Source organism: Pseudophryne corroboree, chromosome 1, assembly GCF_028390025.1.
Source record: "Pseudophryne corroboree isolate aPseCor3 chromosome 1, aPseCor3.hap2, whole genome shotgun sequence".
In the NCBI taxonomy this organism is placed as follows: domain Eukaryota; kingdom Metazoa; phylum Chordata; class Amphibia; order Anura; family Myobatrachidae; genus Pseudophryne; species Pseudophryne corroboree.
Window position 1 is genome coordinate 554,326,509 of NC_086444.1, and position 27,024 is coordinate 554,353,532.

General features: G+C 45.5%; 1 protein-coding gene across 3 annotated transcripts in view; it reads right to left on the minus strand.

The window, feature by feature from the left end:
• Positions 1 to 333: 333 nt before the first annotated feature.
• The window catches only part of MTAP (methylthioadenosine phosphorylase), a 186,706-nt gene continuing 160,015 nt past the window's right edge, over positions 334 to 27,024 (minus strand). For all 3 annotated transcript variants that reach the window (XM_063914128.1, XM_063914126.1, XM_063914127.1), the window contains 2 exons: positions 18,151 to 18,273; positions 334 to 745 (listed from right to left, as the gene is read on the minus strand). In XM_063914128.1, the coding sequence (XP_063770198.1) occupies positions 707 to 745; positions 18,151 to 18,273 (162 nt within the window). In that variant the 3' untranslated portion in view covers positions 334 to 706. The remainder of the gene's footprint in view (positions 746 to 18,150; positions 18,274 to 27,024) is intronic.

Consider the following 27,024-nt stretch of genomic DNA (forward strand, 5'->3'; position numbering starts at 1 on the left):
AGCGCTGCTTGGCCATCCGGCATAGTATAAAGAGATGGGGCATGCCGTGAGGCCGATAACATTCCAAGATTGTTTTACAGCCCCAGTTCGCCCCTGTGTGACATTTTGGGGGTTATAATTGTAAAGACCAATGGTCAAGTCACAACCATGAATATTAAAGCTTCTTTTTGGTCCTCCCCATCACACACCCATGCTGTGGCCAATTTAAAGCAGTGGACAAAAACATTCACCACTTCAGTTGGTAATACAGCATCAAGATTCTAAGTGAATGTTAACAGAAAAATAGTATTTAGGCAAAAGCCCCCCAAAAATAACATACAAAGATGGTATGAATGAGTCTTAGAGAAATGTTTTATTTAGATACAGGGGTACATGTTCTCAAGTTATATTGGCATTCTAATAAGGCATTACATTAGCAAAAGCACATTTCTATTTTCAAGTAGTTTTGTACAGAAAGGCAGCAATCTGTCTTCATATATTGTATTTGTAGTTAGTGTATATATCCACACTCATATCATGTTGCAACAGAAATTGCACCAGTAATAAATTCTGAGTAGACAGAGCATGGACATCATCTGGTATATGGTAAAACAGCCTCTTTGGTCATGCTTCATGAACATATGGACGTTGCTGTTTTCTTTTGCTCCTTTGTTGCTGGCATATAGATTTCACCTTGATGAGGAACTGTTCTCTCCTGCCCCTGAGATCAATGTTTTGGCAGCATGACTGAAAGTTGTACTGTGCTCTGGAAACAAGGCAATTCACTGTTAATAATAGGCCAATCTTATTCAGATGTTCATGAAAAATAGAAAATTGTTTTATAAGTGCAATTACTGGAATAAAATGGATACGATGTACAGGATGACTTGTATCGCTTCAACTTCAGGGTTTGCTCATACATATATGCTGTTAACGCACTTTACAAACTGAATTAACAAAGATGATTGGGTTCTTATAGGCAGCAATATTCATTGGCAAATGTATTTATTTATTTTGCTCTCCGCTCTAAGCCCCTCATTCCGAGTTGATCGCTCGCTAGCTGCTTTTAGCAGCAGTGCAAACGCTAGGCCGCCACCCTCTGGGAGTGTATCTTAGCTTAGCAGAAGTGCGAACTAAATATTAGCAGAATTGCTCGAAAATCTTTTCCTGCAGTTTATGAGTAGCTCCAGACCTACTCCTAGATTGCGATGACTGCAGACTGTTTAGTTCCTGGTTTAACGTCACAAACACGCCCTGCATTCGGCCAGCCACTCCCCCCGTTTCCCCAGCCACTCCTGCGTTTTAGCCTGACACGCCTGCGTTTTTTAGCACACTCCCGGAAAACGGCCAGTTTCCGCCCAGAAACACCCACTTCCTGTCAATCACTCGCCGATCAGCAGAGCGACTGAAAAGCGTCGCTCAGCCCAGTGTAAAATTGCATAGTTTTGTGTGAAATTATTTTGCGCGTGCGCCCTGCTGCCCATACGCATGCGCAGAACAGCCGATTTTTAGCCTGATCGCTATGCTGCGAAAAACGGCAGCGAGCAATCAACTCGGAATGAGAGCCTAAAGCCTTTTATATCTCTGGAACGGCCGATATATCGCGGGTCCGTCGGCCAGTGTGTACGAGTGATATGTCTGTGAACTCCGTCGTTCACAGACATATCGCGTTGGCCCTGCTGCACAGCCGGCGGCCAATATATCATTAGATATATTGGCACGTCGGTGTGTGTGTGTATGGGCAGTGAGCCGACCGCCCGTACACTAGCTGCAGCAGCCAGTGGTGACTGACAGCTGAACTGGGCGGGCGTGTGTAAATGCCCACCCAGTTCATGATGTCAGTCCCTGACGAACCGGCCAGTGTGTATGCTCAACACACTGCCCGGTCCGTCCATAGATATAGCTGCAGATCAATTGATCTGCAGATATATCTATAGGTGTGTACCGAGCATTAATGTAAGACAGTTCTGCTGGGCAGATTCCTGTGAGAAACCAGAAGAAAAAAGTATTCCCTATCATGGGCACACTCGGACCTTGTGACACTAAACTCAAAGTCAAATATCAAACTGACATTTGACCACTGATATTTAAAATATAACTTTTATTAATTATCTTAAAACATCTGCTAAAATATTGTGCATGTGAAAACAAGTGCAAAAACAATAAACAAAATGTGAAATAAAGTTAAAAATTCAGTCACTGCTGCCTTTTCATATTTCACTCTCTCAAGTGTTTAAGATGTATCCATTATTGTTGCAAAAAATCTTCTCTTTACTATCCTATTGGAAACAAAATATCCTTTGGAAGTACCTCTGTGAGAACTGTGAAGGACTAGATTGTCATTCTTAACTGACAGTCTCTCATTCTTGGTAGTGTGCGCACCACTTTAACCATATGTTATAATCAGGCACTTATGCCCTATGTAATACCTATAATAGGTCCTTTATTATGACTGTCTATCTCACAGGATTATCCCATATAGCCCCCTATCACCCGATTTCTGATTCTTAATATAATATAATATGATTATCTTCTACTATATTTGACTTTGCTTGAGATCGTCAAATTGTAAGTTTATATAACATAGGTAATGTTGTTTATGGTGAGACTGAGAATGGTCGCTACATGTGATACTGCTAAATCAGTGATCTCAACGTGCTGTTTTTTACATGCCTATATTGATGATCTTAATTTGTGTCACATGCATTTCTATCTCGCCCGCTAGAAAGGTATGGCGATGGTATGTTATAGTACGTTGTATCATATGATGTTTTATACAGAGCTGATATATTATCCTTCTCTTACATACCCCAGCTTATACCTGCTGGTCGTGGTGATGGTATGTTATTAGTGCGTTGTGTCATATAGTGCTTTTAGACCGAGCTAGTATTTCAACCTTCTATAACGTACCCCAGCTTATACCTGCTGGTTATTGCTTGTATCTATAATTCCATATATATAATCAAGGGTCCATATAACATTCCCTTACAGGGTAGTGACACAGTGCCTCACACAATTGTTGATATTTAATACTCAAGCTAAGTTCCTAATATAAACAGATGTATTAGATAATACAGAAGTATGGTGGCCACCTGTTTGTGACACATTACACCCTATCCATTGTGAATACTGTTGAATAATACTAATGAGATGAAAATGGATAGGTGTATACTGATATAAAGATGCAGTGTATTTCACCATGCACCAAATTCCCAGCTTGTGTATAGTATAATACAGGGCCGTTTAAGACACAGCTTGCTGGAGCCGCAGGCTATAGCAACATGCAGCCGCTAACCGCTACTGCCCGTTACCCAGGAAACAAACACCCGTTGCGGTATCCGTCAGTACGGAGCCGCTGGGTGTATGTCCCGCTCCGGCCGCTGACCGCCGCCTCCCGTCTATCAGGCCAACAGCACTGCTAGCGGTGTCCGTCAGTGCGGGGCCGCCGGGTGTGGGTCCTGCTACGGCTGCGGCTATGGATGTGCAATGCGCTGCAAGATTAGGTCACAAACTCAATTATGGTACATTCAAACAATGGATATTCCTATATGCAGTAACTGAACATTAAAATGCTAATTGACAGACACACTGCGTGTGAACTGTCTCCTACACGCAGTGTGTCTGTCAATTAGCATTTTAATGTTCAGTTACTGCATATAGGAAATAAGAATTTACTCACCGGTAATTCTATTTCTCGTAGTCCGTAGTGGATGCTGGGAACTCCGTAAGGACCATGGGGAATAGCGGGCTCCGAAGGAGGCTGGGCACTCTAGAAAGATCTTAGACTACCTGGTGTGCACTGGCTCCTCCCACTATGACCCTCCTCCAAGCCTCAGTTAGGTACTGTGCCCGGACGAGCGTACACAATAAGGAAGGATTTTGAATCCCGGGTAAGACTCATACCAGCCACACCAATCACACCGTACAACTCGTGATATGAAACACAGTTAACAGTATGAAACAATAGAGCCTCTCAACAGATGGCTCAACAATAACCCGATTTAGTTAACAATAACTATGTACAAGTATTGCAGATAAACCGCACTTGGGATGGGCGCCCAGCATCCACTACGGACTACGAGAAATAGAATTACCGGTGAGTAAATTCTTATTTTCTCTAACGTCCTAGTGGATGCTGGGAACTCCGTAAGGACCATGGGGATTATACCAAAGCTCCCAAACGGGCGGGAGAGTGCGGATGACTCTGCAGCACTGAATGAGAGAACTCCAGGTCCTCCTCAGCCAGGGTATCAAATTTGTAGAATTTTGCAAACGTGTTTGCCCCTGACCAAGTAGCTGCTCGGCAAAGTTGTAAAGCCGAGACCTCTCGGGCAGCCGCCCAAGATGAGCCCACCTTCCTTGTGGAATGGGCATTGACAGATTTTGGCTGTGGCAGGCCTGCCACAGTATGTGCAAGCTGAATTGTACTACAAATCCAACGAGCAATAGTCTGCTTAGAAGCAGGAGCACCCAGCTTGTTAGGTGCATATAGGATAAACAGCGAGTCAGATTTTCTGACTCTAGCCGTTCTGGAAACATATTTTCAGTGCCCTGACAACGTCTAGCAACTTGGAGTCCTCCAAGTCCCTAGTAGCCTAGGCACCACAATAGGCTGGTTCAGGTGAAACGCTGACACCACCTTTGGGAGAAACTGGGGACGAGTCCTCAATTCTGCCCTATCCATATGGAAAATCAAATAAGGGCTTTTACAAGACAAAGCCGCCAACTTTGATACTCGCCTGGCAGAAGCCAAGGCCAATAACATAACCACCTTCCACGTGAGATATTTCAGATCCACGGTTTTTAGTGGTTCAAACCAATGTGATTTTAAGAAACTCAACACCACGTTGAGATCCCAAGGTGCCACAGGAGGCACAAACGGGGGCTGACTCTGCAGCACTCCTTTTATAAATGTCTGAACTTCAGGTACTGAAGCTAGTTCTTTTTGAAAGAAAATCGACAGAGCCGAGATCTGTACCTTAATGGAACCCAATTTTAAGGCCCATAGTCACTCCTGCTTGCAGGAAATGCAGAAATCGACCTAGTTGAAATTCCTCTGTTGGGGCCCTTTCGGCCTCACACCATGCAACATATTTTTGCCATATGCGGTGATAATGAGTTGCTGTAACCTCTTTCCTGGCTTTAGTAAGCGTAGGAATGACTTCCTCCGGAATGCCCTTTTCCTTCAGGATCTGGCGTTCAACCGCCATGCCGACAAACGCAGCCGCGGTAAGTCTTGGAACAGACAGGGCCCCTGCTGCCGCAGGTCCTGTCTGAGTGGCAGAGGCCATGGGTCCTCTGATATAAATTCTTGAAGTTCTGGGTACCAAGCTCTTCTTGGCCATCCACGAGTATCGTTCTTACTCCTCGCCTTCTTATTATTCTCAGTACCTTTGGTATGAGAGGCAGAGGGGAGAACACATAAACCGACTGGTACACCCACGGTGTTACCAGAGCGTCCATAGCTATCGCCTGAGGGTCCCTTGACCCGGTGCAATATCTTTTATAGCTTTTTGTTGAGGCGGGACGCCATCATGTCCACCTGTGGCCTTTCCCAATGGTGTACAATCCTATTGGAAGACTTCTGGAGGAAGTCCCCATTCTCCCGGGTGGAGGTCGTGTCTGTTGAGAAGATCTGCTTCCCAGTTGTCCACTCCGGGAATGAACACTGCTGACAGTGCTAACACATGATTTTCCGCCTATCGGAGAATCCTTGTGGCTTCTGCCATCGCCATCCTGCTTCTTGTGCCGCCCTGTTGGTTTACATGGGCAACTGCCGTGATGTTGTCTGATTGGATCAGTACCGGCTGGTTTTGAAGCAGAGGCCTTGCCGGCCTCAGAGCATTGTAAATGGCCCTCAGGTCCAGAATATTTATGTGTAGGGAAATAACCTGACTTGACCAAAGTCCCTGGAAATTTCTTCCCTGTGTGACTGCCTCCCAGCCTCAAAGGCTGGAATCCATGGTCACTAGGACCTAGTCCTGTATGCCGAACCTGCGGCCCTCTTGAAGATGGGCACTCTGCAGCCACCACAGTAGAGATACCCTGGTCCTTGAAGACAGGGTTATCAGCCTATGCATCGGAAAATGCGATCCGGACCACTTGTCCAACAGGTCCCTCTGAAAAGTTCTTGTATGGAACCTGCCTAATGGGATTGCTTCGTAGGAAGCTACCATTTTTCCCAGGACTCGCGTGCAATGATGCACCGCTACCTATTTTGGCTTCAGGAGGTCTCTGACTAGAGATGACAACTCCTTGGCTTTCTCCTCCGGGAGAAACACTATTTCTGGTTTATGTCCAGAACCATCCCCAGGAACAGTAGACGTGTCATAGAAACCAGCTGTGACTTTGGACTGTTTAGAATCCAACCATGCTGTTGTAGCACTTTCCAAAATAGTGCTACCCCGACTACCAACTGCTCCTTGGACCTCACCCTTATAACGAGATTGTCCAAGTACGGGATAATTACAACTCCCTTTTTTTGAAGGAGTATCAACATTTCGGCCATTACCTTGATAAAACACCCTCGGTGCCATATACAGTCCAAACGGCAGTGTCTGGACTTGGTAATGGTAATCCTGTACCACAATCTGAGGTACTCCTGGCGAGGATGGTAAATGGGGACATGCAGGTAAGCATCCTTGATGTCCCAGGATACCATGTAATCCCCCTCGTCCAGGCTTGGAATAACCGCCCTGAGCGATTCCATCTTGAACTTGAATTTTTGTGTTCAAGGATTTTAAATATAAAATGGGTCACACCGAACCATGCGGTTTCGGTACCCCAACCCGTGTGGAATAGTAACCCCGTCCTTGTTGAAGTAGGGGCACCTTGAGTATTACCTGCTGGGAATACCGCTTATTAATTGCCTCTAGCACAGCCTCCCTGCCTGAGGGAGTTGTCAGCAAGGCATATTTTAGGAAACGGCTGGGGGGAGACATCTCGAATTCCAGCTTGTACCCCTGAAATACTACTTGAAAGAAACAGGGATCCACCTGTGAGCGAGCCCACTAATTGCTGAAATTTTTGAGACGGCCCCCCACCGTACCTGGCTACACCTGTGGAGCACCCGCGTCATGGTGTGGCCTCACAGGAGGCGGGGGAAGAATCTTGATTCTGGGAACAGGCTGACTGGTGCAGCTTTTTTCCCTCTACCCTTGTCTCTGTACAGAAAGGAAGCGCCATTTGACCCGCTTGCTTTTCTGAAGCCGAAAGGACTGTACCTTTGTCTGTGAGGAAACCTGAGGTAAAATTATTTCTTCCCAGCAGTTGCTGTGGATACGAGGTCCCAGAGACCATCCCCAAATAATTCCTCACCCTTATAAGGCTCTCTATGCGCTTTTTAAGTCAGCATCACCTGTCCAGTGACAGGTCTCTAATATCCTCCTGACAGAATGGACATTACATTTATTTTGGATGCCAGTCGGCAAAATATCCCTCTGTGCATCCCCCATATATAAGACGACGTCTTTAATATGTTTTTATGTTTGCCATCTAGTATCCCTGTTTGACAGGGTCACCGACCACGCTGCAGCAGCACTATCTGCAGGTCTCAGTCTAGTACCTGAGTGTGTAAATACAGACTTCAGGATAGCCTCCTGTTTTTTATCAACAGGTACCTATTAAAGTGGCCGTATCCTAAGACGGCAGTGCCACCTTTTTTGACAAACGTGTGAGCGCCTTATCCACCCTAGGGGATATCTCCCAGCGTAACTTATCCACCTGGCGGGAAAGGGTACGCCATCAGTAACTTTTTATAAATTACCAGTTTCTTAACGGGGGAACCCACGCTTTCACACACTTCATTTATTCATCTGATGGGGGAACAAAACACTGCCTGTTTTTTCTCCCCAAACCTAAAACCCATTTTTAGAGGTGCTTGGGTTAAAGTCAGAAATGTATAACACATTTTTTATTGCCGGGATCACGTCACGGATGTTCCTAGTGGATTGTGTATATGTCTCCACCTTGTCGACACTGGAGTCAGACTCCGTGTCGACATCTGTGTCTGCCATCTGAGAGAGCGGGCGTTTTTGAGCCCCTGATGGCCTTTGAGACGCCTGGGCAGGCGCGGGCTGCGAAGCCGGCTGTCCCACAGCTGTTACGTCATCCACCCTTTTATGTAAGGAGTTGACACTGTCGGTTAATACCTTTCACCTATCCATCCACTCTGGTGTCGGCCCCATAGGGGGCGACATCACATATATCGGCCTCTGTTCTGTCACCATATAAGCCTCCTCATTCAACATGTCGACACAGCCGTACCGACACACCGCAGACACACAGGGAATGCTCTAAACGAGGACAGGACCCACAATAGCCCTTTGGGGGGACAGAGTAAGAGTATGCCAGCACACACCAGAGCGCTATATATATACAGGGACTAACTGAGTTATGTCCCTAATAGCTTTTATATAATATACTGTATACAGTGCCAATTTTAATGCCCCCCCTCTCTTTTCCCTCTTACTGTACTGTAGAATTGCAGGGAAGAGCCAGGGAGCTTCCCTCCAGCCGAGCTGTGAGGGAAAAATGGCGCCAGTGTGCTGAGGAGATAGGCTCCGCCCCTTTTTCGCGGCCTATTCTCCCGTTTTTTATGGAATTCTGGCAGGGGTATTTACCTCATATATAGCCCCTGGGGCCATATATTGAGGTATTTTAACCAGCCAAGGTGTTTTTATTGCTGCCTCAGGGCGCCCCCCCCAGCGCCCTGCACCCTCAGTGACCGGAGTGTGAAGTGTGTGAGAGGAGCAATGGCGCACAGCTGCAGTGCTGTGCGCTACCTTGGTGAAGACAGAGTCTTCATGCCGCCGATTTTCCGGACCATCTTCTTGCTTCTGGCTCTGTAAGGGGGACGGCGGCGCGGCTCCGGGACCGAACATCAAGGCTGGGCCTGCGGTCGATCCCTCTGGAGCTAATGGTGTCCAGTAGCCTAAGAAGCCCAATCCGGCTGCAAGCAGGCGAGTTCGCTTCTTCTCCCCTTAGTCCCTCGCTGCAGTGAGCCTGTTGCCAGCAGGTCTCACTGAAAATAACAAATTCTAAGACTATAACTTTCTAAGAGCTCAGGAGAGCCCCTAGTGTGCATCCAACCTCGGCCGGGCACGAAATCTAACTGAGGCTTGGAGGAGGGTCATAGTGGGAGGAGCCAGTGCACACCAGGTAGTCTAAGATCTTTCTAGAGTGCCCAGCCTCCTTCGGAGCCCGCTATTCCCCATGGTCCTTACGGAGTTCCCAGCATCCACTAGGACGTTAGAGAAATATCCATTGTTTGAATGAATGTACCATAATTGAGTTTGTGACCTAATCTTGCAGCGCATTGCACATCCATAGCCGCAGCCGTAGCAGGACCCACACCCGGCGGCCCCGCACTGACGGACACCGCTAGCAGTGCTGTTGGCCTGATAAGACGGGAGGCGGCGGTCAGCGGCCGGAGCGGGACATACACCCAGCGGCTCCGTACTGACTGATACCGCCACGGGTGTTTGTTTCCTGGGTAACGGGCAGTAGCGGTTAGCGGCTGCATGTTGCTATAGCCTGCGGCTCCAGCAAGCTGTGTCTTAAACGGCCCTGTATTATACTATACACAAGCTGGGAATTTGGTGCATGGTGAAATAAACTGCATCTTTATATCAGTATACACCTATCCATTTTCATCTCATTAGTATTATTCAACAGTATTCACAATGGATAGGGTGTAATGTGTCACAAACAGGTGGCCGCCATACTTCTGTATTATCTAATACATCTGTTTATATTAGGAACTTAGCTTGAGTATTAAATATCAACAATTGTGTGAGGCACTGTGTCACTACCCTGTAAGGGAATGTTATATGGACCCTTGATTATATATATGGAATTATAGATACAAGCAATAACCAGCAGGTATAAGCTGGGGTACGTTATAGAAGGTTGAAATACTAGCTCGGTCTAAAAGCACTATATGACACAACGCACTAATAACATACCATCACCACGACCAGCAGGTATAAGCTGGGGTATGTAAGAGAAGGATAATATATCAGCTCTGTATAAAACATCATATGATACAACGTACTATAACATACCATCGCCATACCTTTCTAGCGGGCGAGATAGAAATGCATGTGACACAAATTAAGATCATCAATATAGGCATGTAAAAAACAGCACGTTGAGATCACTGATTTAGCAGTATCACATGTAGCGACCATTCTCAGTCTCACCATAAACAACATTACCTATGTTATATAAACTTACAATTTGACGATCTCAAGCAAAGTCAAATATAGTAGAAGATAATCATATTATATTATATTAAGAATCAGAAATCGGGTGATAGGGGGCTATATGGGATAATCCTGTGAGATAGACAGTCATAATAAAGGACCTATTATAGGTATTACATAGGGCATAAGTCCCTGATTATAACATATGGTTAAAGTGGTGCGCACACTACCAAGAATGAGAGACTGTCAGTTAAGAATGACAATCTAGTCCTTCACAGTTCTCACAGAGGTACTTCCAAAGGATATTTTGTTTCCAATAGGATAGTAAAGAGAAGATTTTTTGCAACAATAATGGATACATCTTAAACACTTGAGAGAGTGAAATATGAAAAGGCAGCAGTGACTGAATTTTTAACTTTATTTCACATTTTGTTTATTGTTTTTGCACTTGTTTTCACATGCACAATATTTTAGCAGATGTTTTAAGATAATTAATAAAAGTTATATTTTAAATATCAGTGGTCAAATGTCAGTTTGATATTTGACTTTGAGTTTAGTGTCACAAGGTCCGAGTGTGCCCATGATAGGGAATACTTTTTTCTTCTGGTTTCTATATGTGTATAATTTATTCCCAGGAGCACCTCCCATAGAATTTGATTGATAGATATACAACAAGATTTAAATATATGGGAAAGGACTTTATGTGACTTATTGATAATCATCGATTAATATTTATACAGGTCTGTGCGACCCCCTCCCCCCCCCCCCCCTTTTTCCTTGTTCTACCCAGATTCCTGTGAGGAAAGGCAGAAAAATAGGATTTTGTTACCTACCGGTAAATCCTTTTCTTGTAGTCCGTAGAGGATGCTAGGGTCCACATTAGTACCATGGGGTATAGACGGGTCCACCAGGAGCCATTGGCACTTTAAGAGTTTGAGTGTGTGGGCTGGCTCCTCCCCCTATGCCCCTCTCACCAGACTCAGTCTAGAAACGGTGCCCGAGGAGATGACATACTTCGAGAGAAGGATTATACACAGATAGTGGTGAGATTCATACCAGCTCACACATACAAGGCACGTCAAGTAAACTAGCTTGAACTACTCAGCAACTGCTGAAACATTACTTACCAAGTAACAATGCAGTACTCAACTAAAATGAAGTTGTACTAAACCAAATAATATTTGCAGGAGAACGAAGTGCTGAGCGGGCGCCCAGCATCCTCCACGGACTACGAGAAAAGGATTTACCGGTAGGTAACAAAATCCTATTTTCTCTAACGTCCTAGAGGATGCTGGGGTCCACATTAGTACCATGGGGATGTACCAAAGCTACCAGAACGGGAGGGAGAATGCTGAGGCTCCTGCAGAACTGATTGAATGAACTTCAGATCATTAGAGGGCAAAGTATCGAACTTGCAAACTTTGCAAACGTGTTAGACCCAGACCAAGTTGCAGCTCGGCAAAGTTGCACTGCCGAGACACCCCGGGCAGCCGCCCAGGAAGACCCCACCTTACGAGTAGAGTGGGCCTTAACAAATTTTAGACACGGCAGCCCTGCTGTAGAATAAGCGTGCTGGATAGTGAACCTAATCCAGTGAGAAATAGTCTGCTTACCCAATTTTCTTGGGATCATAGAGGACAAACAGAGTCCGACTTTCTGTGACGAGAAGTTCTCTTTACATATATCTTCAGAGCCCTTACGACATCCAAGGACTTTGATGTAATTGAGGAGTCAGTAGCCACTGGCACCACAATAGTTTGTTTGATATGAAATGCCGACACAACCTTCGGAAGAAACTGCTGACGAGTCCGGATCTCAGCTCTGTCTTCATGGTAGATCAAGTAAGGGCTTTTACAGGATAAAGCCCCCAGCTCGGACACACGTCTAGCAGAAGCCAAGGCCAACAAAATGACCGCCTTCCATGTAAGAAATTTGACCTCCTGTAGAGGTTCAAACCAATCCGACCGGAGGAACTGCAACACCACGATATGGTCCCAAGGGCCCGTAGACGGTACAAAGGGAGGTTGGATATGCAGAACCTCCTTCAAAAAAGTCTGAACCTCAGGGAGGGCAGCCAATTGTTTCTGAAAGAAAATGGATAGGGCTGAAATCTGGACCTTCACAGAACGCAAACTCAGGCCCATATCCACTCCTGCTTGCAGGAAGAGGAGGAAACGTCCCAGTTGAAACTCCACCATAGGAAACTTCTTGGACTCACACCAAGAGACATATTTCTTCCGAATACGATGGTAATGTTTAGACGTTACCCCTTTCCTAGCCTGTATGAGGGTAGGAATAACCTTCTTCGGAATGCCCTTCCGAGCAAGAATCAGGCGCTCAACTTCCATGCCGTTAAACGTAGCCGCGGTAAGTCTTGATAGGCAAACGACCCCTGCTGTAGCAGGTCCTCCCGAGGAGGAAGAGGCCTCATCTCTTCCCCACAGTAGATTCAGAAGGTCCGCTTACCAAGCCCTTCTTGGCCAGTCTGGGGCAATGAGGATCGCTTGAACCCTTGTTCTCCTTATGAGCTTTAGGATGAGTGGGATAAGTGGGAGTGGTGGAAACATGGGCGTCCACTGCCACTGCCTATGGGTCCCTCGACCAGGAACAATAACGTTGAAGCTTCTTGTGGAGACGAGAGGCCATCATGTCTATTTGGGGTAAACCCCAAAGATCTTTTATTTCCTTGAACACCTCCGGATGGAGTCCCCACTCTCCTGGATGGAGATCGTGTCTGCTGAGAAGTCTGCTTCCCAGTTGTCTTCTCCCGGAATGAAGATGGCTGACAGCGCTAACGTGTGCTTTTCTGTCCAGAGGAGTATTCTTGTCACCTCTGACATTGCTGCTCCGCTCTTCGTTCTGCCTCGTCGGTTTATGTAAGCCACTGTTGTCACGTTGTCCGACTGCACTTGAATGGCCCGATTTCTCAGAAGAGGAGCCGCCTGAAGAAGACCAGGATGTTTATGGGCAGGCCGGCTTCCAGGCTTGACCACCGTCCTTGGAAGGTTACTCCTTGAGTGACTGCTCCCCAGGAGTGAAGGCTCGCATCCGTGGTTAGAAGGGCCCAGCCCTGAATCCCGAACCTGCTTTCCTCCAGAAGGTGAGGCAATTGGAGCCACCAGAGAAGTGAAATCCTGGCCTTTGGCGACAGACGAATTCTCTGGTGCATGTGGAGGTGAGATTCCGACCACTTGTCCAGGAGATCCAGTTGGAAGGTCCGAACGTGGAACCTCCTGTACCGGAGAGCCTCGTAAGAGGCCACCATTTTTCCTAATATGTGAATGCATTGATGAACCGACACCCGAGGTGGCTTCAGGACATCCTGGACCATGGCTTGTATCACCCACACCTTTTCTTGCGGAAGAAACACCTTCTGCACTTACGTATCCAGGATTATTCCCAGAAATGACAACCTCTGGGTTGGTTCCAAATGTGACTTTGGAAGGTTCAGAATCCAACCGTGACTCTGGAGCAGTCGCGTTGTGAGGACAATGGACTGCCGCAACCTCTCCTTGGACGATGCCTTTATCAGCAGGTCGTCCAGATATGGAATGATGTTCACATCCTGCTTGCGGAGGAGAATCATAATTTCCGCCATCACCTTGGTAAACACCCTCGGTGTTGTGGAGAGGCCGAATGGCAGTGCCTGGAACTGGAAATGACAGTCCAGCAATGCGAAGCGGAGATCAGCCTGATGCGGCAGCCAGAGCAGAATGTGGAAGTATGCATCCTTGATATCCAGGAATTCCCCTCTTCCAGACCTGATATCACCTCCCTGAGAGACTCCATCTTGAACTTGAACTCCTTTAGAAAGGGGTTATGTGATTTTAGGTTCAGAATGGGCCTGACCGAACCATCTGGTTTTGGTACCACGAAAAGGTTTGAATAGAAACCATTGTTCAGCATGTGAGGTGGTACTGGCACAATGACCTGTACCTCTACCAGCTTTTGGACAGCGTCTTGTAGTACAGTGCTGTCCTCCAACAGAGTTGGCAAACCTGACTTGAAAAAGCAATGAGGAGGGAGACTTTGAAATTCCAGCCTGTATCCCTGAGACACAACATCTACCACCCAGGGATCCAGGCCGGACGATACCCAGACATGACTGCAGTGTCTGAGTCTCGCTCCCACTGGCCCCACCACCGGGGCGTGCAGTCCACCATCATGCGGAGGACTTTGGCATACCCGAAGCAGGCTTTTGTTCCTGGGAACCTGCAGCGGCAGGTTTCTTGGACTTAACCCGGCCTCCCCTAAAGAAGGTATTGGAAGTCCTGGCCTTTCTAGGCTTGTTAGGCCGAAAGTACTGCGTAGCAGATGAAGAGAAAGATTTATTCGGAGCAGGTGCTGCTGAGGGAAGAAACGGAGACTTACCCGCTGTAGTGGTGGATATCCACGTATCTAGAGCTTCCCCAAAGAGAGCCTGACCTGTATAGGGTAGGAACTCCACACTTCTTCTGGATTCCACATCGGCAGACCACTGGCGCAGCCACAGTCCCCGACGAGCTGAAACAGACATGGAAGATATTCCCGCAGCCATGGAACCCAGGCCATTCATGGATTCTACCATAAAACCTGCAGCATCATGTATGTTGCGTAAATACAATGCAACGTCATCTCTATCCATCGTATCCAAATCCTCAAGTAAGGTAGCCGACCACTTTACTATTGCCTTTGCAATCCATGCACTAGCAATAGTGGGACGGAATATGGACCGTGAAGCAGTATACATTGATTTAGGCGTGTTATAAATTTTCCTATCAGCCGGGTCCTTTAAGGCGGTAGATCCTGGAAAAGGTAAAACCACCTTCTTTGAGAGTCTGGACACAGAGGCGTCAACAGTTGGCGGGTTTTCCCATTTTTTTCCTATCCTCCTCAGGGAAAGGAAATGCCACCTGGACCCTTTTAGGGATCTGGAATTTTTTCCCAGGGTTTACCCATGCTTTTTCAAATATAGCATTCAATTCCTTTGACGCAGGGAAGGTTAGCGGGGATTTTTTATTTTCAGTGAAAAAAGCCTCCTCAACCTGCTCAGGTGTGGTATCATTAACATTTAACACATCCCTGATAGCCTCTATCAACAATTGCACCCCCTGTAGTGTCAGAATCGGTATCCGTGTCGTCTTGTGTGACATGCACAAGCGCACGTTTGTGTGGGTATATAACGGGGCGTCCTGAGGTACCAGAACCAGGCCATAACTGCCATAGAGCTCTGTAATACCTGGGTTGCAGATTCATTACTTGCAACCCTGTCAGAAATCTGAGAAATCCAAGATTTGATAGAGGAAACCCACTCTGGTTCCCTTGCTGGTATCTGTGGTAAACCAGTGCTATCCTGATTATATGGAATGGGATCATCCTGGGAGGATAATATGACACAGTGTCCCTGGACATAGCTAAAGGAGACCATCAAACACTACACACACAGACACAGACACACACACACACACACACACACACACACACACACACACACACACGTGGAGACAGACAGAGTTTCCCCCCCAAGAACGGCAAGAGAGACTCAGAGATCGGAGCTAACCCACACACAGCGCTTTCAGCAAAGGGAGACCCCTTTTCAGCGCAGACTGTGTCCCTTAATAGGAGACACAGTCTGTTTACAGCCTCCCCTCCCCCTTCTACAGCCCCCTGGTACTGTGTACTGACAGTTGGAGCTGCTGTGGAGGGACCTGTTCTTCCATCCAGCACTGTGCAGGCAGGAAAATGGCGCTGGAACCATGCTGGGTCCGCTCTGAGGAGAAGCTCCGCCCCATTAATGGTGCTGTCTTCCCGCTCTTCATAGATTATACTGGCCTGAGGTAAAACTTGCTGGCTGAGATCCGCGGACCCCGACAGACTTGTGGACCATTGTGGGGGTAAGCGCTGGCTCAGGGCGCCCCTCACAGCGCCGCACCATGTGCCTCTGAACCTTCACAGGAGCACAGTTAATACTGCTCTCCCTCCCCGTTGCCGCCATCTTCACACCGGCCCCCCGCTTGCTAGAGGGGTCGGTGACTATCTCACCACTTCTTCAGCTCTGTAAGGGGTTGGCAGCATGCTGTGGGGTGAGCAGTCCCCTGTGGCGGAGAACGATCAGACCCCTCTGGAGCTCAGTGTCCAGTCAACGGAGACAGTGGCTCAGACCCCGCAGGGCGGACACTGCTTCCCCCCTTAGTCCCTCGCTGCAGGCAGGCTGTTGCCAATAGCCTCCTGTAAAATAAAAAACTCAAAAAATAACTTTTACCAGAAAAGCTCAGGAGAGCTCCTCTAGCGGTAACCGGCTCCTCCGGGCACATTTTCTAAACTGAATCTGGTGGGAGGGGCATAGAGGGAGGAGCCAGCCCACACTCTCAAACTCTTAAAGTGCCAATGGCTCCTGGTGGACCCGTCTATACCCCATGGTACTAATGTGGACCCCAGCACCAAGCATCCTCTAGGACGCAAGAGAAATGACAGTATAAGACAGTCTATTTACCAGGTTAGCATTACATACAGGAGCAGATCTAGGCACGGGCAAGCAGGGCCGCCCACCCGCACCCCGGCTGCAGCAAGCGCCGTGGTCGCCCGCTGCAGCCAGCGCCATTGTCTGACGCTAGAGGTCTTAATTGACCTCTAGTGTCTGTGCGGCGCTATGCGAAAGACGTCATGAGAGGCGTCTCTTCTATAGATCCGAGGAGCGGGCGGCCAGAGACGGAGCAGCAGCGGTCGGGAAACAGGAGCGGGGCCGGTGAGTATTTTTTGTGTGTGTGTGTGTGTGTGTGTGTGTGTGTGTGAGTGGCACTACTAGGGGGCATAAGTACAGGGGCATCTCTACTGGCGGCACACCTACTGGGGGCAAATCTACAGGGGGCACAACTACAAGGGGCACAACTACAGGGGTCACATCTACAGGGGTCACAACTACTGAGGGCACATTTACTGGGGTCACAACTCCAGGGGCCATGCCCCTTCCCTATGAAGCCATGCCCCTATTTTTTTTTACGTGCGCATTTGGCGCGCACTAACCCTGTTTTGCCTGTCAGAGGGGGGCGCCAAAGGAAACTTTCGCCATGGGCGCCACAAGGTCTAGAACCGGCCCTGATTACATACAGATATAAAGACAGATATTGAGATACAATTTTCCTTCCTTAAACTAAAAGTAGAACTGAACCTATCTACATTCTTTCTTTTCACACTACAAAAATAAAGGCTGAAGCTGTACCAATTTTCCCATATGCAAAGGGTACTGCCACTAACATAAGGAGACAGAAAATGTTACTTGTTAATAAATTGACTATTATGCAAATATAACTCCTATCTTATTTTTAATCACTTCCTAGACACACTAGCAAGGTGCAACTAGACCTAACATTTCATATGTACAGTGGATGTATTAAGGATGAGGTATCAAATACAGCATGCCACTACTAAGGTGCAAGAAAAGTTTTTTGCTCTAGTCTGTTGAAATCACTGAAGTCGGCATCAGTGATGAGAAGGGGAAATACCAAAAAAAACCAGTATGGCAAAGCACTGATGACCTTAAAAACTACAGGACAGAACGCTATATGCTAGAAATACAAAAATAAGGTGGACTAAACCACCAAACCTCCTGGCGCTGATAAATATGAAATAATTACATATAATCAGATAGTCACCAGCTGCACATAATTTAGGCTTTGCAAAGGCCTCAAAAGAAAAACAACAAATGCTAGAGAATGGTCTACTGGGGATTTGGGTCTTTTCTTAGAACTTAAAAAACAAGTTCAAACAGACATTACTAGTACGCAGTCATTATACAGAGGATGACATCATTAATATTTTCTGAGAAGCGGTAACAGCTTTGACTCCTTCGGCAAAGCAGGAAATATCACATACATTTGTCTCATTTTATTGTAACCTGTGTGTAGATGATGAGTGCACATTATAATGCCATTTCCTGTTTTGAAACCAACACTTCTTGAACAGAAAAAGCAGTTTGATTAAAGAATACCTTCATGTTGTGAATAGTGTCTGTCCAGTCCATCGCCGCTATCTGAGGTATCGCAGTCAAAAGTATACTGGTTGCTTTATTGGCATTTTCTTTTAATGTCTTCAACACTTTATCCACAGATACCTACAGGTTAAAAGTACAGTCAGCTTCATGTTACATCGGGTTGCAGTTAAAAAGCTGGCTGTCGGGATCACGGCGTTCAGGATACCAACGCCAAAATACCAACAGCCGAAAATGCCGACAGCTGGAATCCCGCACACCAGGCCTATTCCAACGCATGGGTTTCCAGTTTCCACAACACCCAACCGAGCCCACAAGGGGACTCTTAGTGCTTACCCTGCTGCCGTCATTCTGGCAGGTGGGATGCCGCTGTCGGGATATTGACAGCCAACATCCCGCCCGCCGGTAAAACATAGATAATCCGTTACCAATCAGCTGAAAGCTGATATGTTGCAAATGTTTGGCATATTGGAGATAAGTGTATCAAAATCCATTTATTACCCACAACTGTGAGGTTTTTGTAAAAAAATGCTAGGCACACACCTGAACGCTTTCACTCACAATCTGTCCAACTTGCAATTTTCAGAATGATTAAACAACCTTGAGATCAACTTTCGAGTGTACCCACACTAGTGATTTTTTGGTTCCAAAATAAATGATTGTATTGCAATTTTCTGAATTTTTCAGTAGTGACAGTGAAACCACACGTTCAGTCGCAATCCAATCTCATCTCAAACAACAAAATGCTGAATCTGGCGCTCTGTCACTCCTAATCAATATGCTGCCAGCAACATAGGGCTACTCACCCCTATTAGATTAAAAAATCAAACAAGCAAGAAAGAAAAGTTGCAGCGCATATAGATTAGAATTAATAAGATTCTATTTATTAAAACACATATAAGAATAAAAATATATATATTTAAACAGACTGTGCAATTTATACCACCGGCCGGTCAGTACATTTTTACAATAATTAATGCATGCATATATCAAATGTAGCATAAATTGTAACAAATTGCTTCCTCTCTGTTCAATCACTTTAAGCAATAAAATTATAATATAATCTGATATATCTGATAATTATACAGACTGGGTAATGCGCTCAGAAGTTTTTCCTTTGAGATTATATATCAGTCATTTTTGGTGAAGAAGATAATGATGATAAGATATATTTCTCACTTCAGGTGCAGGTAATTATGCTGTGAATAACTGCAACCTGTAATTGAGCCGGTGCTCTCACTGAAAATGTGTCTGGCCAGACGTAAATATAATGCGGTCTCACCACTCCTGTGCGTGGGTACTTTCACCTGGAATGTCCTCCCGGCTGCTGGTGCTCTCAACCTTTTATTGTGCAGTCATCTCTGGGGGATCGTATAAGCGGTGAAGAATTCCAATCGCATCTTAATGGAGTGTAGGATTTTGCTGAAAAGACCTCCGGACAGCAGTATGACAGTCTGAATGAGTGGTTAACGCGTTTCCCCGCCTCCCTCCGGGTTCATTCTGATGAAGCCGCTGAACCTGGAGGGAGGCGGGGAAACGCGTTAACCACTCATTCAGACTGTCATACTGCTGTCCGGAGGTCTTTTCAGCAAAATCCTACACTCCATTAAGATGCGATTGGAATTCTTCACCGCTTATACGATCCCCCAGAGATGACTGCACAATAAAAGGTTGAGAGCACCAGCAGCCGGGAGGACATTCCAGGTGAAAGTACCCACGCACAGGAGTGGTGAGACCGCATTATATTTACGTCTGGCCAGACACATTTTCAGTGAGAGCACCGGCTCAATTACAGGTTGCAGTTATTCACAGCATAATTACCTGCACCTGAAGTGAGAAATATATCTTATCATCATTATCTTCTTCACCAAAAATGACTGATATATAATCTCAAAGGAAAAACTTCTGAGCGCATTACCCAGTCTGTATAATTATCAGATATATCAGATTATATTATAATTTTATTGCTTAAAGTGATTGAACAGAGAGGAAGCAATTTGTTACAATTTATGCTACATTTGATATATGCATGCATTAATTATTGTAAAAATGTACTGACCGGCCGGTGGTATAAATTGCACAGTCTGTTTAAATATATATATTTTTATTCTTATATGTGTTTTAATAAATAGAATCTTATTAATTCTAATCTATATGCGCTGCAACTTTTCTTTCTTGCTTGTTTGATTTTTCAATCTCATCTCAGGTACGACAATAAGAGGCGAGTTGCAACCAAGGAGAGGTAGTCGCAGTTCAGGTTTGCTGAGACAAAAGATTCTGAATTGGCCTTGCAAATGTGAATAGATTTGCGATTGCACTTTGTGATTCTGAATGCAACTGATTGCAAGGCGTCATCTATATTACATAAAATCACATGATTGAAGAAACCCTGCTTGCTTATGTTTACTCTTTTTGTTTCTCTCAAGAGGTCAGTAGACTCATTGCTTTTCTGTAAGTTCCCCATTTTTTCTTTTTCTTCTTTTGTAAAAAATTAAAATCCTTGCGTGTTATTACTGTATGTCTAAGAACGATTTAATGCTAGGCATACGGTCAGGTAAAAAGCCTGTTAGACTTTTGCGCACATACAGAGCACTCGGGGCAATCAGTTGACATCAGTCAAATCACACAGATAATTGAAGAGGTGATTGGATAAAGGAGTTATGGAACACTTTTCTGAAAAATGATTTTTTTTTTCTTTTTTCTAATGGATGAAGTCGTTATGACCTAGGGATCATAGTAATGATGTTATTTTTGATTTTTATTTATACGTTTATTAAGAAAAGAAAAATCAAGCAGAACATATGAAATAAATGACACAGGTATAAGCACATTATGGTAGTTAATATACGAGAGTCCACGTAGGGTTACACAAGGTTGCTAATAAATCAAAAAAATATGATGTTATTTTAAATGATGGTAGTCTATTTACTGATACATTTTGTGTGTGTGCTATGTCCAATTCTTAAGGTCTAATAATTTATCTATAACAGTAAATATCTCAGTTTCTTCTAAACGTAACATAACACCCTTATATGCTCGCCTCTTAGATTTTATAATGTATGCCCAACATAAGTCATTTTGGTCTGAGCATGTATACAAAGTTCACATTGACAGGATACATGACATACAGCCTACTCCTGCATATAGATCTAATGGACATACAGTAGTCCAAATTACACATTTCCCTAGTAGGTAATCTAAAGGCTAATAAATCTTATATATAACCAACTAATCAATATAGCATTTAAATTGTAGAGATACATAAAAATGTTATCTGCTGCTTTATTACTTTGAAAAAAATAAAATGGCATATTTATCAAAATTATTTTTACTAAAATAATGTAAAAAAGGGTGTTTTCACATACTTTTCACATTATTTTAGTATCACCTGAATGTACTAATGGCCAATTGGAGAATTTGCTAAATTCTCCAAGCCCTTAAAAATTTGTATTTTGTTTGAGTAACCTGATTGCTTTTCCCAATCTGCCAAAATTTACTAAAAAAAAAAAAAAAAAAAAAACCTACAAAATACTGGTGGGAGCCCTGTGATAATGCTGTCTAGAGATGGCATTATCCAGGATTCCCACCGGTTCCCTGACTCCCCGCACAGCCTTCTCTGCCTGCTGGCAGTGAAGGCTGAGCTCGGATCTGGCACCTTTGACCAGCCATGTGTCTCTGATGTGTGGGAAAAAATAAAAAAAAGGTTAAAAAAATAAAATAAAAAAGTAATACCTCCACCAAGGGACCTTTTGTGGTATGAGGATTTGCAGGGACAGAGCTTTATTGAAAGCTCTACCCCTGCATGCGATAATTGATACATCCCTGCGATATATTCAATTATCACAATGCAAATTTGGGCAAATTTATCACAACCCATCAGCGGAGCGTGATAAATATGCCACTAAGACTATCTTACAACCTTGTAAAAACTATAAAGAGGAAAACATAGACTAACTGGCACTTACAAATACAAAATAAATGAAAACAATGCTATTGTGAATTATAATTTATAGATTTTTATTTTTTACCTATACCTTTTACTAAATCTATTGTTGCTTTATCTTTCTGTACTTACTATTTTGTTTCTCATCAAAAACTTAGAATCAAGGCCAATTTTTTTTTGTTTTGCCATTTGACAGCAAATTTTTTTTATAAATTCAAGGACTTGAAAATTAAGCAAAAGAAAGCTTTAAAGTAAATACAAATAAATTAAAGTGGTCTTTGTATAAAGAAATTTCCATCAACCCATACCTTCCAACCATCCTGCTATACAGACATTTGTCTCACTTTGAAGGGAGATTGGAGGTGCTGCATTACAGAACATTGGGGGTGATTCAGACCTGATCGCTGGGCTGCTATCTTTGCTGCCCTGCGATCAGATAGTCGCCACCTCCAGGGGGAGTGTAAATTCGCCGTGCAAGTGTGCGATCCCATGTGTCGAGCTGCTAAAATCCACTTTGTGCAGTCTTTGCGGAGCCCAGGACTTACACCTGCAGTGCGATGAGAACAGGCTGATCGGGGCCGGAGCTGACGCCACACGCCCTCCCTGAAAACGCTTGGGTGCGCCTATGTTTTTCCGGACACTCCCAATAAACGCTCAGTTACCACCAACGAACGACCTCCTCCTGTCAATCACCTTGCAAACACCCGTGCGATCGGATTTTTCGCACCATCCCGTTGCTGACCGGTGATGCCCTTTGTTGTTATCCGACACGCGTGCGCATTGCGGTGCATACGCAGTTAGTCCCTGACCGCCCACTGTGCGAAAATGCACAGCAGCAATCAGGAATGAATCAGTCCCATTGTGAAGGCTGGCGTTTCCTCAGCATTCAGCATATCTCGCCCATTAGGGCATGGTTGCAGTTCTCTGTGTGCTGTGGACATATCCCTTCCTACTTTTGAAACCCCCAATGTGCCCTAACCTGTTTGAGTCCATTGTTTTTAACCATTTTGCATTGGAGCCATGTTTTACCCCTATGCTGAGCCTATCACTGCAAATTTTGGGCTTGTCATATTCTAATATTATTTTTACTTAGATTTCTGTGCAATACCCACAGAAAATAAAACATTTTTCTTTAATTAAGTAAAAAAAACCATTGGTTTCTCTATAAAACAATTGTCTAGAATATGGGCAACCACGTTTCTATTAAAATTGCAAGACGGTGAACTGCCTTTAGTTTCTAAACTCTACCAAGAAACATAATTCAGTGGTTAATCACGCCTTTATTTCATATACTTATGCATACATTCAAAAATATGTTTTGCTTTTTACTTAGGGAGAAATAATGGGGCAGAGAGGGGGCAGGTAAACTTAGGTGAAGTACAGTATGGGCATGTTCACACATATTTGCTACTCCGAAATGGCAATTTAATGGTATGTGAATCATGCATGCTAGTTTAGGGACGTGCAGAAATTGGGTTCCCTTGATGTTCGGCAAGATTAATTGTTTTGATCAAAATATGAAAAGAATGCAAATGCTTTAATGTGCTAGATGCACACAGATTTGCAGCAGTAGTGATTGCAGCAACAATTGTCTTGTTTTGTAGATATATTGCCTGTGATCACAAACCATGGGGGCTCATTCCGAGTTGATCGCTCGCTAGCAACTTTTTGCAGTGCTGCGATCAGGTCAAAACTCGGCAAAACTGCGCATGCACCGCAATGCGCAGGCGCATTGCACGGGTACAAAGCGTATCGTTGCTGAGTGATGGATTTAACGAAGAATCCATTCACACAGCCGATCGCAAAGAGATTGACAGGAAGAAAGCATTTATGGGTGTCAAATGACCATTTTCAGGGAGTGGTTGGAAAAACGCAGGCGTGTCCAAGCATTTGCAGGGCGGGTGTCTGACGTCAATTCCGACCTCGGACAGGCTGAAGTGATCGCAAGGGCTGAGTAAATTCAAACCTACTCAGAAACTACACAAACTGTTTTTGTAGTGCTCGGCTGCACAGGCGTTCGCACAAGCTAAAATACACTCCCCAGTGGGTGGCGACTATGCATTTGCACGGCTGCAAAAATAAGATTTTACTTACCAGGTAAATCTATTTCTCGTAGTCCGTAGTGGATGCTGGGGACTCCGTAAGGACCATGGGGATAGACAGGCTTCGCAGGAGACATGGGCACTTTAAGAAAGAATTTAGGTTCTGGTGTGCTCTGGCTCCTCCCTCTATGCCCCTCCTCCAGACCTCAGTTAGAGAAACTGTGCCCGGAAGAGCTGACAGTACAAGGAAAGGATTTTGGTAATCCAGGGCAAGATTCATACCACCCACACCAATCACACCGTATAACTTGTGATAAACTTACCCAGTTAACAGTATGAACAACAACAGAGCATCAGGTCAACCCTGATGCAACCATAACATAACCCTTATTGAAGCAATAACTATATACAAGTATTGCAGAAGAATTCCGCACTTGGGACGGGCGCCCAGCATCCACTACGGACTACGAGAAATAGATTTACCGGTAAGTAAAATCTTATTTTCTCTAACGTCCTAGTGGATGCTGGGGACTTCGTAAGGACCATGGGGATTATACCAAAGCTCCCAAACGGGCGGGATAGTGCGGATGACTGCAGAACCGATTGAGCAAACACAAGGTCCTCCTCAGCCAGGGTATCAAACTTGTAGAACTTTGCAAAAGTGTTTGAACCTGACCAAGTAGCCGCTCGGCAAAGCTGTAATGCCGAGACCCCTCGGGCAGCCGCCCAAGAAGAGCCCACCTTCCTAGTGGAATGGGCCTTAACTGATTTTGGTAGCAGCAATCCAGCCGCAGAATGAGCCTGCTGAATCGTGTTACAGATCCAGCGAGCAATAGTTTGCTTTGAAGCAGGAGCACCAAGCTTGTTGGAAGCATACAGGATAAACAAAGACTCTGTTTTCCTGACCCTAGCCGTTCAGGCTACATAAACCTTCAAGGCCCTGACCACATCAAGCAACTCGGAATCCTCCAAGTCAGTTGTAGCTACAGGCACCACAATAGGTTGGTTTATATGAAAGGATGAAACCACTTTCGGCAGAAATTGTGGACAGGTCCGCAATTCTGCTCTATCCGCATGGAAAACCAGATAGGGGCTTTTATGTGACAAAGCCGCAAACTCTGACACACGCCTAGCCGAAGCCAAGGCTAGTAGCATGACCACCTTCCACGTGAGATATTTCAACTCCACCGTTTTGAGTGGTTCAAACCAGTGGGATTTCAGGAAACTCAACACCACGTTAAGATCCCAAGGTGCCACTGAAGGCACAAAAGGGGGCTGAATATGCAGCACTCCCTTTACAAACGTCTGAACTTCAGGTATAGAAGTCAACTCCTTTTGAAAGAAAATGGATAGGGCCGAAATCTGGACCTTAATGGAACCCAATTTTAGGCCCAAATTCACTCCTGACTGTAGGAAGTGAAGGAAACGGCCCAGCTGGAATTCCTCCGTAGGGGCATTCCTGGCCTCACACCAAGCAACATATTTTCGCCATATACAGTGATAATGTTGAGCTGTCACGTCCTTCCTAGCCTTTATCAGCGTAGGAATGACCTCATCCGGAATGCCTTTTTCTGCTAGGATCCGGCGTTCAACCGCCATGCCGTCAAACGCAGCCGCGGTAAGTCTTGGAACAGACAGGGCCCCTGTTGCAACAAGTCCTGTCTTAGAGGAAGAGGCCACGGGTCCTCTGTGAGCATTTCTTGCAGATCTGGATACCAAGTCCTTCGTGGCCAATCCGGAACAATGAGTATTGTTCTCACTCCTCTTCTTCTTATGATTCTCAGCACCTTGGGTATGAGAGGAAGAGGAGGAAATACATAGACCGACTGGAACACCCACGGTGTCACCAGGGCGTCTACAGCTATCGCCTGAGGGTCTCTTGACCTGGCGCAATACCTCTGTAGTTTTTTGTTGAGGCGGGATGCCATCTTGTCCACCTGTGGCAGTTCCCACCGACTTGCAATCTGTGCGAAGACTTCCTGATGAAGTCCCCACTCTCCCGGGTGGAGGTCGTGTCTGCTGAGGAAGTCTGCTTCCCAGTTGTCCACTCCCGGGATGAACACTGCTGACAGTGCGCTTACGTGATTTTCCGCCCAGCGAAGAATTCTGGTGGCTTCCGCCATCGCTACCCTGCTCCTATGCCGCCTTGTCGGTTTACATGAGCCACTGCGGTGATGTTGTCTGACTGAATCAGAACCGGTTGGTCGCGAAGCAGGGTCTCCGTTTGACGTAGGGCGTTGTATATGGCCCTTAGTTCCAGGATGTTGATGTGCAGGCAAGTCTCCTGACTTGACCACAGACCTTGGAAATTTCTTCCCTGTGTGACTGCTCCCCACCCTCGGAGACTTGCATCCGTGGTCACCAGGACCCAGTCCTGAATGCCGAATCTGCGGCCCTCGAGAAGGTGAGCACTCTGCAGCCACCACAGGAGAGACACCCTGGTCCTGGGGGACAGGGTGATTAACCGATGCATCTGGAGATGTGATCCGGACCACTTGTCCAGTAAGTCCCATTGAAAGGTCCTCGCATGGAACCTGCCACCATCTTTCCCAGGACTCGAGTGCAGTGATGCACTGACACTTGTTTTGGTTTTAATAGGTTCCTGACCAATGTCATGAGTTCCTGAGCTTTCTCTATCGGGAGATAAACCCTTTTCTGGTCTGTGTCTAGAATCATGCCCAGGAAAGGCAGACGAGTCGTAGGAACCAACTGCGACTTTGGAATATTTAGAATCCAGCCGTGTTGCCGTAACACTTCCAGAGAAAGTGCTACGCTGCTCAGCAACTGCTCTCTTGATCTCGCTTTTATGAGGAGATCGTCCAAGTATGGGATAATTGTGACCCCTTGCTTCCGCAGGAGCACCATCATTTCCGCCATTACCTTGGTAAA